Genomic DNA, 16220 nt, shown 5'->3' on the forward strand with positions numbered 1-16220 from the left:
ACATACTGTGGAACTTATAACATACTCTTTGACTCGCTCGCCTATAATAGAAGTGCAGCATATAAGTATTTCCTTATAAGGCTAACAATAGTATTCAAATATATTCCACATACAACTATATTAGCTTAATTGGTTGGTGCCTAAATTATGATTATTAGAATGGAATTCACTTAGGATTCAAACGGGGTCGAGTGTAAGAATTTTGTTGAGTGTTATTCTATACTGAGGAAAAGTATAATTTCCTTAGGGGTTATGCAATTTCCTTGGCAGTTCGCACCCAAGAAATTATAATTTCTCTAAGCATGCATAATTCCATTTTAAACTATAAAAAATAGAAAATTAGTTCAAAATTAATGGAACTCCTTCACGACAATATATATGTAGTCTATTACATTTAAAAGTGTATTTGGGTATATAAGATAAAAAGTTTTGCATGTTACTTCAAATGGTTCCTTACCTAGGTATTTGAAAACTAGATTTTTTTTTGCATAACAAGTGCCTATGTAAATTCACATTAGTTAATACAAAGGTAAAAGTTAGATTGTCTATAAATTTGAAATGTATATGAGTAATAAAAGGTTTTGAGGTGTACAAACTTCAAAGTTTTCCTAAAGTTATATGAAACTTTGTGAGAGATATATCCATTTGTTGAATGATGTACTATAAGCCAACTTGAAGATTTAAGGGGTTACTTGAGGTTATTTTGATAACAATAGAGGTAGTTAATTTATTTTTAGATATGTATTAAGAGAGGTAACTTTAAGTTGTTACTTTTTCAAACAGATAGATACAAGCAATTTAGATACATATTAAGAGGATTACTTTAAGTTATTTTTCTTGATGATTGATGTTGCTTTAAGAGGTATATTTTTCTTATGTACCGATATCTTCTTTACCTCTGGTGAAAAGCATGCCATCGTTTTCGAGAAAAAAAAAGCATGCCATTCTTCTTGTATTCGTTGAAATAAAATCTTCATATTTAATCTTCTCTGGAACATCATTTGATTTCCAAGATGCAAAGTTAGTAGAACCCAAACTGAAACATACTAATTCCAGTCCAAGAGTCAAGGATAATCCGTGGGGATATGGCAAGATGTGAAAAGTACGGGGTTGTTTGTTTTTTTATTGTCATTTTAATCTGAACATGTAACTTGGCTGAACGTCGTGACAACTTGAGGTACCTTGAAGATTTCCTGGCACGCTATGATCCCATCCAGCAACCAGCAATGCTCTTTGTCTCTGGGTAAAGGTGATGATGTTCCAAGGGGACCCCATTCCTTGCTTGGTTTGTTCAATATAATTTGAGAGGATTCCTCTCTCCTGTCACTTGCGATAAGGTTAACTTTGCTGCATCGATGCTGGCTTGAGGCATTCAGTGGGCAGTGGCCACACCAAGTAATACCATTCTGTTTGATGAAGCTGTCCATGATGTCTTACACATATATAACACACGATAAATTTGTCATGGGATGGTGCCTGTAAACCAGTGCACAGACTAATTTGCCTGTGAGGCCAGGGACAGCGAATGCAAATGCAATGGGCCTTTCAAGTGCCATGCAATGGTGGGAGGAGTGGCAGCTGCGCATCCTCGTCTTGGGCAGCCTCAGCGTTCAGTGCTATCTCGCTCTATTTGCCAGCTCTCGTAAGAAGCATATCAAGCCATTGTATAGATTGTTCATCTGGCTGGCATACCTAGGCAGCGATGCTCTAGCGATTTATGCCCTCGCCACGCTCTTTAATCGCAACAAGAAGGACCAGCACCAGCCTGTAAATGGCAGCCGTGATCTAGAGGTGTTATGGGCCCCTATCTTGCTTATGCACCTCGGTGGACAGAGATGAATATATCTGCATACAACATCGAAGACAACGAACTATGGAGGCATCACATTCTTACTGCAGTGGCTCAGGTCAGGAAAAAAAGAAACAAATTAAGCAAACTTTTCCTCTTATGTATTATTAATTTTGCAAATTTACTACTCTGTAGGTCACCGTGGTCGCCTACGTGTTTTGCAAGTCATGGTCACCCTCAGCCGATAAGCGGCTATTAGCTGCAGCAATTCTGCTCTTCATCATTGGTGTTTTCAAATGCTTCGATAAACCCTCGGCTCTCAAGAGGGCAAGCTTTAATAGCATAGTCAGCTCTTTCCGTCCTGCCCCGAGGACCAAGACAAAGAAAAGAGAAGTTGAGCTTGAAGAATACTTACAAGAAACACGAGGTCTTGTGCAACACAACCAAGATCCCGCACCATTGGAGTCTAATGAACGACAAAAACACATAGAGCAACTCTCTATAACTGACAAGCTATTTGTAGACTATGCATATGTCTACCATGACCGTTTGGCTAACATGAAATCCTTCTGGTTACTGGACAAAGAAACCGCTTATGAGGCTCTACGTGTAGGGCTCTCCAAAACTTTTGATTTTATCTATAGCAAGGAATTTCAGTTTGATGATAAGAACAGAGATGCACCTTTCTGTGGTAATTTCTGCTCTTTACTTATATGGCTAGAGAGTGAAAATTGCAAAGCGAAGAATCCGCAAAAAGGAGGCAAGTAAACAAGCTACTACATCGGCTTCACAGGGTGAATGCGTTGCCCCAGTTCCAGCAATGAGTATTATTGTTGTTTCACCGTAAGAGCAAACAGTACACCCTTGTATATCTTAATTATCTGCATAATATATAGTGATATACTAAAAGCAAGGTGATGTATATTATGTTTCAGTGTTCCCCGGCTCCCCCACACGCTGACTGCTGTGTGCGGGTGAGTGTAACATTCCATATTCGGTCGTTTTGTTTCATGTCTCAACAGCTGAGTTTACAGCCAAAAGTTTCAGACTTCTCTTCATTTTAGTTGGCTAACAGTAACTCTACTCTAAGTATGTTCCTTGGAATATGTTATGAGATGACGAGTTTTAGGTGTTCTTTTGGGTGTATGGCTGACTGACCAACTGACTCGTTGTAATATAATCGATAATCCAACCGAAAGTTGCAGATCCCTTTGACATCCATACATGGATTTGTCTCGATAAAACAATTCCTTCCAAATACAGATGGGTTGGAGTGAAAATTGAAATGATCTCCTTATCATTCCTTTTAGATACCTATGGATTAGAGGGGACTATCTTCTTTGCAAAGAAGCCAACTGTAGTACAGACCGTGACCAGTCTGTTTTCTGCGCTGGGGTGTTGGGTTGTTAATAAAAGTGTACTACCATCGCCCAAAAAATCTTGATATTCTAGTCCTGATTTAGTTAAACTATATTCAGTTGGACTAATTTTCTATGAAAAAGTACCAATATTTATATTACTAAATAAGTATAATTAAATGCATGGTGGAACATATTTTATAGTATATCTACTTGGTGTCATGAAAGCATTGTTGACCCTCTTATTTTGCCCATCCGTTTGTGGATGATATGTCACATCGTAAACCAGTTTCTTCCCCATCAAAGCAAAAAGTTTCTTCCAGAACAGAGTAGGGAAGATACGATCACAGTATGTAACAACCGTCTTTGGGAGGCCATGAAGTTTGACCACTGAATCACATACTCGTTTGACAACATAAGGAGCTGTGAAAAGTATGCTTCAAAGAAAATGGGCATACTTATAGAAGTGGTCGAAAATTTTCAAAATTGTATTGGTGCCAAGCCACCAACAGCAAACCTTCAATGAAGTCCACAGTCAGTTCCTACCAAGCGCCTTTAGGAACCGGAATCGGTTGAAGTAAACCAGCAGGATTGTTATGCTTGTGTTTAGCCTATTGACAGATCAGGCACTGATTGACAAAATTGTGGACATCTTGTTTGAGCCATTTCCAAGAATACAACCTTTTGAGCCTTAAATATATGTCGGTTGAACCCTGGAATGACGCCCTAATGGCATGGAAAGCATAGATGAGTTTTGTTCGAAAGGTTGAGTTGTTGCCAATCCAGATTTGGGTGCCATGCTTGCTAAGACCCTACTGCATGAGAGTAGTTTTGTGCATTGAGACTATGAAGAGCTAAATGCGCTGCAATAAGTTTCGAGCTTCCTGATCAGTGGCATATGAATTCAAAACTTCTTAGAGTCAGAGAGGTTTGACTTCAGAAATCAAATGTGTAGCAAAAAGGTGTCCCACCCAGGAGAGAGCATCACCCACCGCATTTTCTTTGCCCTGTTGTAAGTGATGCTGAATTGGAGACACATCATTTGGCCATGGCTTTCTTCTACATGTCAGAGTGCATGTTTCAATATTCCAAAAAGCACAATGATTTGTGATCGGTTCTGATTGTGAAATATTGCTTCTGAAGGTATGGACGTCATTTGTCAATGGCCATAATCAAAGCCAGTAATTCTTTCTCATAGATGGAGAGATATTGATGCTTCATAGCTTTTTTTAGATAATGGATGAATTCAGCTTCAGACCTCTTTAAGGAAAAGGCATCGGTCCAAAATTATTACAAAGTTTCGCTAACTCCACACAATGTGTTTAACACTAATAGCCAATACAAAAAACAAAAGGCTATCCATGGGAGGTGAAGAACCCCATCGAACTTGATTCTAATAGCTGGCAAGAGTACACACTAGGTGGTTCTTGTCATCATCGGTGCAATGTAACAGAGCCTAGAATTGTAGCCAATGTGTCCCCTGAACAATACCTGCAAAAATATTTTCGTTGGCAATAGTTAAACACAAAGTCATTTCTTTGTGAGCCAAATAGTCCAGCCCACAGCTGCAGCCCTTGTCAATAAAAGAACATTTTGTGGGAGGGGGGGGGGGGGGGGGGGCACACTGGAGGACCGGCCACTCTGGAGGGTAAAGTATTTTGCACAACACTCACTACTACAATATGATTTTAGGAGACTCGCCATTTTATTTACGAAGGCGTGCAAGAATTAGTATTGTCTCCAGAAATGGGCGGTGAACTTCAAAGGCTGCTCTTCATTTACGAAGTCACTTTGATGAATGACCATCTCCTAAAGTGGATTAATAGAGGTCTGAAAATGAGGCCTATTTTCAGAGGCAAACCTCTTAGAAGGTCCGCCTCCGTAAATAGCCTCGAAGCCCAGACCGGCCCATTACTACAGTCGCATATATATAGCCAGACTTAGGTTTTCTCTTGTCTCTGGGTCTCACTTTTAGTCTGCCTCCAGCTGTCGCCTCCACTCTCTCTCTCCCCCACGCACCAAAGGCAAACGTCTCCTCCACTCTCTCTCGGGCCTCGTCGCCGCACACCCACTCCCGAGGCTGATTTTCGATGGGCACCGGACATTTCCGGTGCTTGCACAAAAGCTGCAACAAGGCTGCAATGACTAGTTTGGCTTTGGGATCTATATATAGTGGGGATGACCAGTTGTTTTAATCTTGCTGGTGCCCAAGGGTTGTCCCCCCATCTATTAGAGCCTAAGTAAAGCCCTCCACTCACATTTGCTAGTAACGATTGCATTCATAGTGAGATTGAAGTGATCTAGTGCAATTGCTTTAAAGAGATAGCATCTAGTGGCGCTAGGGGCTGTTGAGCAAGCTTGAGAGCTTGTTACTATTGGAGGTGAGATTCAACATGGCTCAGGAGAAGGATTTGTACGAGATTCTTGTGCTCGTTCTCGTGGGATATTACAAAGAGAGCAACTCTAGTAGAAGGAGGTGTGAAAAGCACTAAGTGGTCTGGCCGGGTCAAAGAGCTAGTGCTCACGTTGGAGGTCACCTTGGGGGGGGGGGGGGTGATTGCAAGCTTGAGGGCTTGATACCTAGCTAGAGGACCAACAGCAACCTTGGGGGCTTACCTGAATAACAGTAGCTATTCACTTGTTGATCTTGTGCTAGTGTTGTTGCTCTTGTGTTAGTGTGGCTCTTTTAGTTGTGCTAGTGTAGTTGCTTACCTGTGTAGGTAGTTATAGGGTATGTTTGGTTGGGTGTAGATGGGCTGTAGACTGGCTTGAGGAATCCATCTATACACCCAGAGCCTGGCTCTGAAAGAACGCCACGGGCAGCCGTTTTTCTAGGGCCAGGCTTGGCCAGGCGCAAGTTGCGTTCGCGTCACCTCCCTTTGCATCTCGTCATCTTCCCTCCCTCCGGTTCCGGTGCTCCTCTATGGGTGCCCCCACCCTCCACCCTCACCGGTCTCCTTGCTCGCGCCACTCCTGCCTCGCCGGTCGCGGAGGGACCGCGACATGCTGGGGAGGAGACCACGCTGGTGGAGGCTGTGAGTCGTCGGGGAGGAGGCAGCCATCGCGGACCCAACTTGCGCATGGATCTTGCGAGAAGATGGCCCGTGTCACTTTGGTGAAGGACGAGAGGGAGCGCTCAGCGAGGAAGCAAGCGGCGACTATGAGCATGGTGACAGTGCCCACGAACCAGGTGCGTCTTTGCCAGCAACTACCCCTACTCCGCCGCCATTCTCCGGTAGCGCGAGGTTCGCTGATGGGAACAACGACTTCTTCTTCCAAGATGCGTCAGTTGTCGGACTCTGGATTGGACGGTGGGATGTCCTCGCCGGGCTGCTCGCCATGCTTGTTGGATGCTCGCTGAGGTGCTGGCCATGCTCGTTGAGGTGCTCGCCATGCACCCATTCAAGAGGTGCCCACCAGATGTTCGACAAAAGTCCTCAAAGGGGATAAACTTACCGATTGGAAGAAGAGCTGATTCTATGCAATTCAGACCAGACAACCAAACACACAATTTGCTAGTCAGGCTTAAACAACCAAACAACTAGGGGTTGGCTTGGTGGGAGCAGGCTAAGGCTAGCCAAGCTTAAAAGCTAGCCAGGCTACAAATAGGCCAAGAAACCAAACACACCCATAGTATTTACCTTTGATCACTAGTATGTGTAGGAGCTTTCATGTGCTTGCTGGAGTACTAGTTGCTTAGGTTTGCGTGACCTTACAAACTAGACTTTTGTAGGAGAGCTCTCACTAGCTGCCTAGTTGAAACCTTGTGTAGGTTCTTTTATAAGGTGCTTGTGAAATTAGATAGAGGGACGAAGTCTTGGGTAGACCGTTAGTTTAACTACACGCTTGTATCGGTCAGCCGAAACATTTAAGTTTTAGAAATGACTATTCACCCACTCTAGTCCGCCATCTCGATCTAACTGAAGGCCGGTCAGGTCATTTGTATGGATCATCATTTGAGATTCAGTCGTGTGCTATTGACCGGTTGGAAGGGGAACAATGATCTATGGAGACACGTTAGATGATTTGGATACACTATTCATCACCGTCTTTTGTAGTAGGAGGATGCAGTTTTGGCGATTTGACCATCCATCTCACTTTATTGTACAATAAAAATTGGAGCAACCGTTTCAAGGTGTTGCTATGCATGTAATTGGAATCTAGATTATTAGAGGATGTGTTGAGTTGTATATTTAGTCTGAGATCCTTTGTTGCTTAGAGCTTTCTGGGTCTCATTCTTTTTTCTCTCTGTCTCTCTCTCTCCCCTTTTTCTTTTGTATTGGCTATTGTGGTCCTAACCTGCTGGCTTTGGTTTTAAGGATAAACTTGAATTACGTGCTTCATTGTCCATTGTTCTTGTTTCATTTACACTCCTGTAAAAGTGATGATTAGCTACAAACAGTATGTTGTGGAAATCAAACTCAAAACATCATATTTTTTCATTCTACAACACTTATTAGGGAGAACTTGAATAACATTTGTTGTTCCCATTGCAATGCACGGACACATAAATCTTTGTGCTAATAAGACAACAGGTGTGAGAAGTGACGGGACCGTTTTTTTTTTTGTTTCAATCAGAACCAGTAACTAGGCTGGACGCCGTGACAACTTGATGTACCTTCAAGAATTCCCGGCCGGCACCCTATGATCCCTTGCAGAAACCAGCATATCTGTTTGAGTGAAGGTGATGATGTTCCAAGGGGACCCCGTTCCTTGCTTGGGTATTCAACTAGAGAGGACGGATTCCTCTGTCCCTGTCCCAATAAAGGGTGGCTTTGCATTGATACTTGGCTTGAGCCATTTGGTGGCCACGCCAAGTAATACCATTCTGCTTTAGCAAGCTTTGTCCATGTACGTGGGTTCACATACACTATATAACACTATAGATTTGTCATTGGATGGTGCCCATAAACCAGTGCACAGCACAGACTAATTAATTTGCCTGTGAGGCCAGAGCGTGCATGTGCATACAATGCGCTTCTCAAATGCCGTGCAATGGTGGGAGGACTGGCAGCTGCGCATCCTTGTCTTAGGCAGCCTTAGCGTTCAATGCTACCTCTCGTTATTTGCCAGTTCTCGTAAGAAGCAGATCAGGCCCATGTACAGATTGCTCATCTGACTAGCGTACCTAGGCGCAGATGCTCTAGCCATCTATGCCCTCGCCACGCTCTTCAATCGCCAGCAAAAGGCACAGCACCAGCCAGTAAATTGCAGCCGTGGGGATGTAAATGAGAGCCGTGACTTAGAGGTTTTATGGGCCCCTATCTTGCTGATACACCTCGGTGGACCGGTCAACATCTCTGCTTACAACATCGAAGACAATGAACTATGGAGGCGTCACATTCTAACTGCAGTGTCTCAGGTGAGAAAGAGAACAAAGAGGATTCGTGATATTTTGCAAAATTACAACTCGTAGTTATGCTAAAGCTCCTGCAGCTCTAATTCAGTTGTGTGAAACTCCTCAGGTCGTCGTGGTCCTCTATGTGTTTTGCAAGTCATGGTCATCCTCTGCTGACAAGAGGTTACTAGCCGCAGCAATTCTGCTTTTTATCATCGGTATTTTCAAATGCTTCGACAAGCCATCGGCTCTCAAGAGGGCTAGCTTTAATAGTATAGTCACTACTTTTGATCCTGCCCCAAGGATAAAAACTGCCAAAAGAGAAGTTGAGCTTAAAGGGTACATACAAGATGCACGGAGTTTTGTGCAACAGAACAAAAATCCTCCAGCACTGGATTCTGATAGCCGATCACCACACAAGAACCAACTATCTGTACCGGACAAATTATTTGTAGACTATGCATATGTCTATGATGACCGTCTCACTACCTTGAAATCCTTTTGGTTGCTGGACGAGAAAACCACTTACGACGCCATTTATGAAGGGCTCTCTGAAACTTTTAATCTTATTTATAGCAAGAGATTCCAATGGGATGATAAAAACAGAACCACGCCACAGTGTGGCAATTTCTTTTCTGGCCTTATAATATTTCTTAATCTCCTATTACCGATCGTGCCCGTTTGCCTCTTCCACAGCAGCCACAAAACGGCTTATAGGGGAAGCGACATCAAGGTTACATTTATATTATTGTACGTCACATACTTTTTGGAGATTTCGTCCTTTCTTACATTGGCACAGTTTGACAAGGAGTGGTCAGACGGGGTTGCCCAGCATAGCCTTATAGGATTCTTAGCTTGTAACAGAAGGCACGCAAGGCTAATGGGCATCGCAGAGTTCTTTCAGTGCAAAGGTTTGCTTGACACATATTTTGGCTTGATGTCCTATCACTCATCCAAAGACATTACAATGTTAGTTCGTGAACATGTTAAGGCTGGATGGATGAGTCATATAACAGATATTAAGAGTTATTGGAGGTTCTGTGACAGCCGAGGCCAATGGGCACTTGAGCGCGATGGCGGTGAAAAAGAAATGCTTCTTGGGAGCATAGACAAGCCCTTCGATGAGAGCATCATTCTCTGGCATCTGGCCACAGAATTTTGCTTCTATATGACGGGCACATCTCCTGATTCTAGGATATGTACACAAATATCTAACTACATGATGCATTTGCTGTGTGCTAATACAGAGATGTTGTTACCTGGAAGCAGAAGGAATTTGTTCACAGTTGTTTGTGATGAACTCGAGGCCATCCTCCAAGGTGATGATGATCTATCGGTGCTGGACGAAAGAAGACTTACACAAAAGATAATTAGCAAGGCAGAGTCAGCAGAAGGTTTTATTCGAGACTCTTGGGTTCTAGCTCAAGAGTTGATGCTGCGATTAGGTGGTACGAAGAAGACGTGGGAAGTAATCAAAGCCGTGTGGATTGAGATGCTCTGTTTTTCTGCTGGTAGATGCAGGGGTTACCTGCATGCAAAAAGCCTTGGCTCTGGTGGGGAGTACCTCACCTTCGTCGCTCTGCTGATGTCGCATGCAGGACTGGAGACATATGCGGAGAGGCAACAGAGGGTGCATCTTCGGCATTCCAAAGAGGAAAGAGTGAAAATTGCAGAACAAAGAATACAAGGAGCTGCAAAGAACCAAGCTACTGGTGGCTCGTTAACTTTCCAAAGCATGGCCCCTGTGAAGGACGAAGAGATTGCTACCACTCCATTGGCTTCTCAAGTCAATGGGCAACTAGAACAAGAAGAAGATGCTGCTTCTACATCAGCTTTACGAGTTGAATGCGTTGCCCCTGCCGCTGCGATCAAGATTGTTGTCTCACCATAAAAGCAATGTGATGTCTTGTGTATTCCTATCACACACGCTGACTGCAGCATGCATGTACCCTTCCTTGTCTGTTCAATTTGTTTCAGATCTCAATATAGTTGAGTTTGCAGTTTGAGCAGTCGAAAGGTTCAGCCTTTCTTGATTTGAGTCGGCTGTTAGTAGTTCCTGTCTAAGTTTGTTCTTTTAAATATGATGAGATGACGACTTTAGGTATTATTTTGGATGTCTGACTGACCAACTGACTCGTAACATAATCGATAATCCATCTAAATCTTGCAGATCCATTTGTTATCCACGAACACATGGGTTTGTTTCGTTAGGATAAAACGATTCCCTCCCAATTCAGATAGGTTGGAGTGCAAATTGAAACGGCTTCCTTGTCAACCACTCCCAATACACATGGATAGTAACCAGTCAATTTTTTGCACTAAAGCGTTTTGTTTTTTAAAGCTCTAATAATGTCTGGATCCAGAGAAAAACTTCCCAGACATATCATATTCTCAGGTGAATGCGTTCATTAGCCTGCACCATAGTTTCTGACTGAATGAAGTTTTGTAAGGAAAGATGCTGCAACAAGAGCAATCAAAGCATCCTGCTTGAGCTCCTCTATCTTAAACGTCAATTCAAACCGTAAGGCGCTGTTTGGGAGCAAGGGGTAGAATACCCAGGGAGGCTTCATTGGTAACACAAGTTTGTACCTGACGAACATAATTTTCAGTGAAACGTCAGGATACAATACGGCATACATTGCACCAAGAGGAGCGGCAGACCATGAAGTTACCTAAGACAATTTCCAGGAAAAATGAGAAGAAATTAAAGAACTTGCAACTATAACCTGAACAAACATATCATGCACAACCTACAATGCAAGAAGTCAACATCATAAATGAAAATGACGTAGCCAAAGGAGACAGTTACACCCATAGCTGGAGAGATTGGCACCTATCATGTATACATTTCAAAATAAGTTGTGAAAGCATCTAAAAGGAAATCAACCATGCATATATACACCTGAATTAAAAAGAAACAAATTGATGTAGCTAGTTGTCATTTATAGGTAAGCTTTTCGCAATTACCCTCTAATAAGACTATTCCAGCTAGCCTTCTAAAACACAAAGCCATGTGGACAGGATTGCAGTATCCATCTTGCTGTCATTGTCTCATACTTCCTCCTTCCACAAAAGGATGCAGTTCTTACTTTTCATTTTCCAAGGAGTCAAACAATTCGAAGTTTGACCAAAAATTATATAAAAAATCCTAACATTTATGGTATATAAAATAAGTATCATTTAATTAATTATGAAACATATTTTGTAGTAAACCTAATTCGAGACATAAATGTTAATGATAGTCATTATAAACTTAGTCTAAGTTAAACTAGTTTGACCTACACAAATCATATAGTTGCATCCTTTTGTGGACCGAGGGAGTAAACATCCAATGAATCATATTAAGCTATCCAACAAGGATTGGGTTTGTATATATTGTGGAGAGGTTCTAGAAAAAAATCACTAGATGGAAAGGAAAACACTTTTGGTCGGTGGGCGACTCGTTCTTATTAATTTGGTGCTAACTAGCTTAGCCATGTTTATGTTATCCTTTTTTAAAATCCCTAGAGGAGTCCTTAAAAAATTGGATTACTATCGCTCCCACTTTTTCTGGCAATGTGATGAACACAAGAAGAAATATCGATTGGCTAGGTGGAACGTCCTTTGTACACCAAAAGACTTTGGTGGGCTAGGTATATAATTAACCTACAACTTCAAAATAGATGTCTTTTGAGTAAGTGGTTGTTCAGGTTGATCAATGAGGATGGAGTGTGGCAAAACCTTCTAAGAAGGAAATACCTATCCAATAACTAACTTACACAGGTGCAGCATAGGCAGAGAATTCTCATTTTTGGGCTGACCTTATGAAGGCAAAGGAGGATTTTTTTATCTAGTGGCACCTTTAGGGTACAAAATGGGGAGCAAGTGAGGTTTTGGGAGGATAACTGGTTAGGTGACAAACCTTCTAGAGAGGTTTACACTAACTTATACAGAATTGTGAGATGAAAAGACGATATAGTGACAAATGTCCTGGGAACTATACCACTTAATGTGTCATTTGCATCGATCATCATTTGAGATTGTCAATGATATGCGACTGACATGATGGAAGGGAACATGATCTTTAGAGACATGTTAGATGATTTAGATGACTCTGTTTATTTGAGAACCAAGTATTTCCCTCCCACCCCACACCCAATTTTTTATTGCACCGTTCATCTTCCTCTTCCAGCCGCCTGCCGCTTGTTGCCGCTCGGCGCCCCCGCCGCCGACCACCGCCGACATCTTCTCCAGCTTTGTCGAGCCTCCTCCGCCCCAACCTGGCCCGGCCGCCGCTACCACCGCCTGGCCTACTTGCCCCCCCCCCCCCCCCGGGCAGCCCCTTCTATATCTGCGGGAGTTGGAGAAGAAAGAGGGGGAGAGGCTCGCCGGAACCCTAGCCACCGCCGCCATCGTCTTCGTCTCCAGTGGGCTCAGATCCACGAGAAGGAGGAGTAGTAGTACTAGGAGGAGGAGGAGGAGGAGGTGGTGGTGGTGGTGGCCGCCTACCTCATCGGCGCCAGCGCCGTCGGAACCCGCCACCACCGTTGGAGGGGAGAGAAGGAGGAGTCGCGTGGGGGCGCGGGCACGGGTGTCGAGAATCGGATGGCCTCCACTGCTGTCCCCCCGCGCAATGGACGCCCCAAAAATCACGTGTTGAGGAAGGCTAAAACACCCGAGTGTAGTTTAGCATTCCAGATTTAGATACATTGTTCATCACCTTCAATTCTTTTCTATGATGATGAAGTTTTGGCGATTTGATCATCCCGCTTCGTTGTACAACAAAACCAGGAGTAACCGTATGAAGATGTTTCTCTGTAATTGGAATGCAGAAGATTGCTAGAGGATGTGCTGAGTTTTTTTTTTTTTTTTGTGATTTCTATGCAGGGGCACACGGATGCTATGGTAAGATAATAGCTTTGACAAGTGACAGGACTGACTTTTTTTGTCATTTCAATCAGAACCTGTAATTAGGCTGGACGTCGTGACAACTTGATGTACCTTCAAGAATATTCGGCCGGCACCCTATGATCCCATGCAGAAACCAGCATATCTGTTTGAGTGAAGTTGTGATATTCCAAGGGGACCCCGTTCCTTACTTGGGTATTCAATTAGAGAGGACGGATTTCTCTGTCCCTGTCCCAGTAAAGGGTAGCTTTGCATTGATACTTGGCTTGAGCCATTTGGTGGCCACGCCAAGTAAGGCCCGATTGCATAAATTTAGTTCCTCCTAAATGGTCAAGTCTCATTTAGTCACTTCAGAGTTGTCAGAGAGGACTAAAGCCCTTTTAGTCCCATTAAATCATAGTGTTGGATTAAAAAGTGGCTAAATGAGTCTCGATTTAGGAGCTCCTAGCTGAACCAAACACCCGTTGATATACCATTCTGCTTTAGCAAGCTTTGTCCATGTACGTGGGTTCACATGTACTACATAACACTATAGATTCCCATAAACCAGTGCACAGCACAGACTAATTAAGCGCGCGTTCGGCTGATCAGATTTTAGATGATTTTGAATAATTTAATAGTATTCTGTGAGAGAGAATAAGCTGAAACCAGCCGAGCTGAGAACTGAGCAGCCGAACGGGGCAGCCTTAGCGTTCAATGCTACCTCGCGCTATCAGGGCCTTGTACAGACTGCTCATCTGGCTAGCGTACCTAGGCGGAGACGCTCTAGCCATCTATGCCCTCGCCACGCTCTTCAATCGCCAGCAAAAGGCACAGCACCAGCCAGTAAATTGCAGCCATGATCTAATTCTAAATAGCAGCCGTGACCTAGAGGTGTTGTGGGCCCCTATCTTACTGACGCACCTCGGCGGATGTGTCAACATATCCGCTTACAATATCGAAGACAATGAACTATGGAGCGCTCTAACCGCAGTGGCTCAGGTATAGGGAATTCTTATGCCCTACTAACTTTTGCAAATCCATCAAATCCATCACTCATAGGGATGCACCTGCAGCTCTAATTCATTTGGGTGAAACCCCTTAGGTCGTCGTGGTCCTCTACGTGTTTTGCAAGTCATGGTCATCCTCTGCTGACAAGAGGTTACTAGCTGCAGCAATTCAGCTTTTCATCATTGGTATTCTCAAATGCTTCGATAAGCCATTGGCTCTCAAGAGGGCTAGCTTTAATAGTTGCAACTAAAATGTCTGATTTCAGGCCTATTTCCCCACTGAACACTTCTGTCAAGATCATCACTAAATTGCCGGCTAATAGGTTAGAGGTGCTTCTTCCACAGCTTATTCATAAGAACCAGTATGGCTTCATCAAGCATAGATGCATACAGGATTGTCTAGCTTGGTCCTTGGAGGTCCTGCATCTCTGTCACCAATCAAAGCAGGAGATTATTATTCTTAAATTGGATTTTGAAAAAAGCATTTGATAAAGTGGAGCATAATTTGATGACTAAAATCATGGAAAAAAGGAGTTCCCTAGCAGATGGATGTCATGGATGCATTTGATCTTCACTTCAGGTACCTCAGCTGTTTTACTAAATGGTGTTCCAGGGAAAGTTTTTCATTGTAGGAGGGGAGTTAGGCAGGGTGTGACCCCCTATCCCCTCTTCTAATTTGTATTAGCAGCAGACTTTCTACAGGATCTTCTAAATGCAGCAAAGGATCAGGGTCTACTATCCTTGCCTTTGGTTTTGCCTCATAATCATGATTTTTCAGTGCTCCAGTATGCAGATGATACACTCATTTTCATGAAGGCAGATGCAAGGCAGTTATTCTTCCTCAAAGCTCTGCTCAATTCTTTTGCTGAGTCTACTGGTTTAAAAGTCAATTTTCATAAGTCTGTGATGGTGCCCATAAATGTGAGCGACACAAAGTTGGACATCCTTTCTAGAACTCTGGGTTGCTATAAAGGATCCTTACCTTTTACTTATTTGGGCCTTCCTTTGAGCCTTACTAGGCCCACAGTATCTGATTATTGGCCTTTGGTCTCACGGTGTGAAAGACGTTTGGTTAGTATATCTTCCTTCCTCAATGAAGCTGGAAAGCCTCCAACTAACCAATGCAGTGTTCAGTGCTCTCCCAACATTTGCTATGTCTACTTACTTGCTCCCAAAGACAGTTATTAAGTAAATTGATAAATTCGAAAAACATTGTCTCCGGCGTGGCTCATATGTAAATAATTAGAAGCCACCAAAAGCAGCTTGGCCAATGATTTGTGATACAAAGGCTAATGGTGGGTTGGGAGTCATCAACTTACAGACACAAAATCAGAGCTTGCTCCTCAAGAATCTGCATAAGTTTTTTAACAAAATAGATGTTCCTTGGGTTCACCTTGTGTGGGAAGTTAGATATGCTAATGGCAGACCACCAGCTAGAACTTGTAAAGGCATGATAAATTTGCAACAATTGAAATTATGCCGAGGAAATATACCACCACAAAGGTAGATAGATCACTACACAAATTTTCATTGATATGACCATCATAAGTGAGACTTCAATGATTTGGATGGTCATACTTCTCACTTGATGAAATGTGGTTAAATTGAGCTCACTCTTTGTTGCCATGATCTTGGATGATCAATATGATGAATCCATGTGTACTTGTTGAGCTCTAGAGAGGAGAAATAACACGGAAAGTTCACTCTTCAATTCTTTTATCCAACTCATTGAAATCCAGTTCCACTAAAGGATTGGAGCATCCAACACTAAACCAGAAGCACTTGGTTTATAAAGACTGAGACCTCCTAGAATAATCTTTGGAGCACCCAAAGATTCCATTGGAACCATCCTTCCTCCT

At 43.0% G+C, this 16220-nt stretch overlaps 1 protein-coding gene across 1 annotated transcript; it reads left to right on the forward strand.

The window, feature by feature from the left end:
• Nucleotides 1-1536: 1536 nt before the first annotated feature.
• Nucleotides 1537-10376, forward strand: LOC136469239 (uncharacterized). Its single transcript, XM_066467516.1, has 3 exons — nt 1537-1791; nt 8396-8509; nt 8613-10376. Exons 1-3 carry the CDS (start codon nt 1537-1539, stop codon nt 10374-10376), a joined length of 2133 nt encoding a protein of 710 aa, XP_066323613.1.
• Nucleotides 10377-16220: the final 5844 nt, after the last annotated feature.

This window comes from Miscanthus floridulus, chromosome 8 (genome assembly GCF_019320115.1).
Source record: "Miscanthus floridulus cultivar M001 chromosome 8, ASM1932011v1, whole genome shotgun sequence".
NCBI lineage: Eukaryota > Viridiplantae > Streptophyta > Magnoliopsida > Poales > Poaceae > Miscanthus > Miscanthus floridulus.